Below are 2,307 nucleotides of genomic sequence, written 5' to 3' on the forward strand. Positions count from 1 at the left end.
CCTGGCTGTGAGGGCGGTGAGCCCCTGGCCCAGGTTGCCCAGAGAAGCTGTGGCTGCCCCATCCCTGGAGGGGTTCAAGGCCAGGTTGGCCGGGGCTTGGAGCAAGCTGGGCTGGTGGGAGGTGTCCCTGCCCAGGGCAGGGGGTGGCACTGGGTTGCCTTTAAGGTCCGTTCCTACCCAAACCATTCCCTGAAGGGGTGGGGCCCTTCTCCCCCGCCTTTTCTCCCCCGCCTTTTCTCCCCCTCCTTATGGTTTGAGAAACCCACCACAATTTCTTGTCCTTTAGAGAACTACTCTCTCACCCGATGACCCCTCCCCAACCGGGAAGGGGAACTGGGGGAAAAACAAGGACCCAGGAGGACACTGGGGAGCTACATCGCGGTTCTGTGATGGTGACTTGGAGCACTGCAGCCACACTGGAGTCCGTGCCATGGGCGCTCTGATGCCTTGTCTCCCCTGGGCCCTCTCCTCCTGATTGTGATGGGGCTCAGCGTATTCTCATCTGTGCTGTGGAGGAAGCTGCTTCAGGTAGGTGACTGTTGCAGCACACTGTGCTGTGGCATGGGGTGGCGAGGGATGGCGTGGGGTGGTGTGGGTGGCTGTGGTGTGGGACTGGGTGGGGCTCCCGTCTCACCCAGCTCCTGGGGACCTTCCATAAGTGAAGGAGAAGAAGAAGCGTCAGACAAGGAAGACAAGAGCCCAGCTGGAGAAGCAGAGCGGTGAGTGGCCCCAGCACCGACCACCCTACAAACGGCCGACACCCCATGGCAGCCCTGAGCCGGGGCTGTGCCGGCAGCTGCTGGCCGCTCACTCTGTCTCCTCCCTCTGCAGCTTCTCAGACAGTGGCTGGAGGAGTGGAGAAATCCTGGCCCAAGCAGGAGAAGCGGTGAGTGTGGGGGAGACCCCAGATGCTGCCCCAGACCCTCACCCCGTGCCCTGCCCCTGCCTGCGCTGGGCAGCCCTGACGGCCAGCCAAGGGGGGTGCTGCCTGCGGGTCCCGCTGGGGTCTGGGGTGCAGCGGGGTCTCTTTCTCCTCCTCTGCAGGGCGAGTGCGGAGGCCTTGAGCCGGAAGCCCCTCTCCCCACGGGCCCCGCTGGCCACCATGGACTCCATGACAGACAGAGGCTACTCTTCCTCAGCTTCCTTTACCCTTCCCGGAGGCCTGTCCTGGTGGGATGGCGGAGCTGGCAGCACTCAACTGCTCAGGACCCCGCCATCCCCCCAGGGCTGTCAAGGGGAGGGTGCAGGAGCCAGGGCCAGCCCTCTGCGAGGAGCCCCCACAGGAACTGCCAACAAGGACCACGCAAGAGGTCTACTTGACCTCTTGCACATTTTCAAGGCGTGGGGGGAGAGGCAGCAGCGCGGCGAGCCCATGGCCAGACTGCCATGGCCAGACAGCCCATGGCGAGAGCCGGCTGCCGGCCGCGCTGCATCTGCTTCAGAAATTTCCCCTAATGGCTGGGAGGTGTGGGGCCGGGAACCCCCTGGGGTGCCCCACTTCTCATCCAATAAAAAAGTCAATATTTTCTCTATCCCTGTGACTGTCAGCAGATCAGTTTTGTCCCTTGACAGGAGCAGAGAATCAGTTTTGTGTAATGACAGCAGTATGTGCTACAGTAATGCCGACTCTCCTGTGGAGATGGGGGGGCCCTTGCCCCTTGTGCATTACACCCCACCCGAAGAGAGAGACAACGTCTATTATTGTGTTTACTATCTTTATCAGATCATCTGTTATTATGTGTAACAATAATGCACCCTCAGTGAGTTTGCAGATGACACCAAGCTAGGAGGGAGTGTTGATCTGCTTGAGGGAAGGAAGGCTCTACAGAGGGCCCTGGACAGGCTGGAGGGATGGGCCAAGGCCAATGGGATGAGGTTTAATAAGGCCAAGGGCCGGGTCCTGCATTTTGGTCACAACAACCCCAAGCAACGCCAGGGGCTTGGGGCAGAGTGGCTGGAAAGCTGCCCCGCAGAAAAGGACCCGGGGGTGCTGGTGGCCGGCCAGCTTAACATGAGCCAGTCCTCCCCCAGATGAGCTGGGATCACTGGAAACCGGCTCAGCTCTCTCCAACCCCCACCAAAGCAGCACAGCCCTCCCCAAAATGAGCTGGGACCGCTGGCGTCCAGCTCAACCCTGCCCAGCCCCCCCAGACCAGCGCAACCCCGCAAAGGCAGCCCAGCCCTCGGGACCCTTGCAGAGGCCGCCAGGCTGGGGCCCAGGGGGCGGGTCGGGGGTGTCGCGTGAAAAGGGGCAAAGCGGTTTTGGCAGAAAAGGAACCCCCTTGTGTTCTAACACTCCTCACCGAG

At 61.6% G+C, this 2,307-nt stretch overlaps 1 protein-coding gene across 1 annotated transcript; it reads left to right on the forward strand.

Moving 5' to 3' along the window:
- The first annotated feature begins 445 nt into the window (after nucleotides 1-445).
- On the forward strand, nucleotides 446-2,070 carry LOC134515300 (uncharacterized). Its single transcript, XM_063334161.1, has 3 exons — nucleotides 446-528; nucleotides 832-886; nucleotides 1,045-2,070. Exon 3 carries the CDS (start codon nucleotides 1,103-1,105, stop codon nucleotides 1,742-1,744), a length of 642 nt encoding a protein of 213 aa, XP_063190231.1. The 5' UTR covers nucleotides 446-528; nucleotides 832-886; nucleotides 1,045-1,102; the 3' UTR covers nucleotides 1,745-2,070.
- Nucleotides 2,071-2,307: the final 237 nt, after the last annotated feature.

This window comes from Chroicocephalus ridibundus, chromosome 1 (genome assembly GCF_963924245.1).
Source record: "Chroicocephalus ridibundus chromosome 1, bChrRid1.1, whole genome shotgun sequence".
Taxonomy (NCBI): domain Eukaryota; kingdom Metazoa; phylum Chordata; class Aves; order Charadriiformes; family Laridae; genus Chroicocephalus; species Chroicocephalus ridibundus.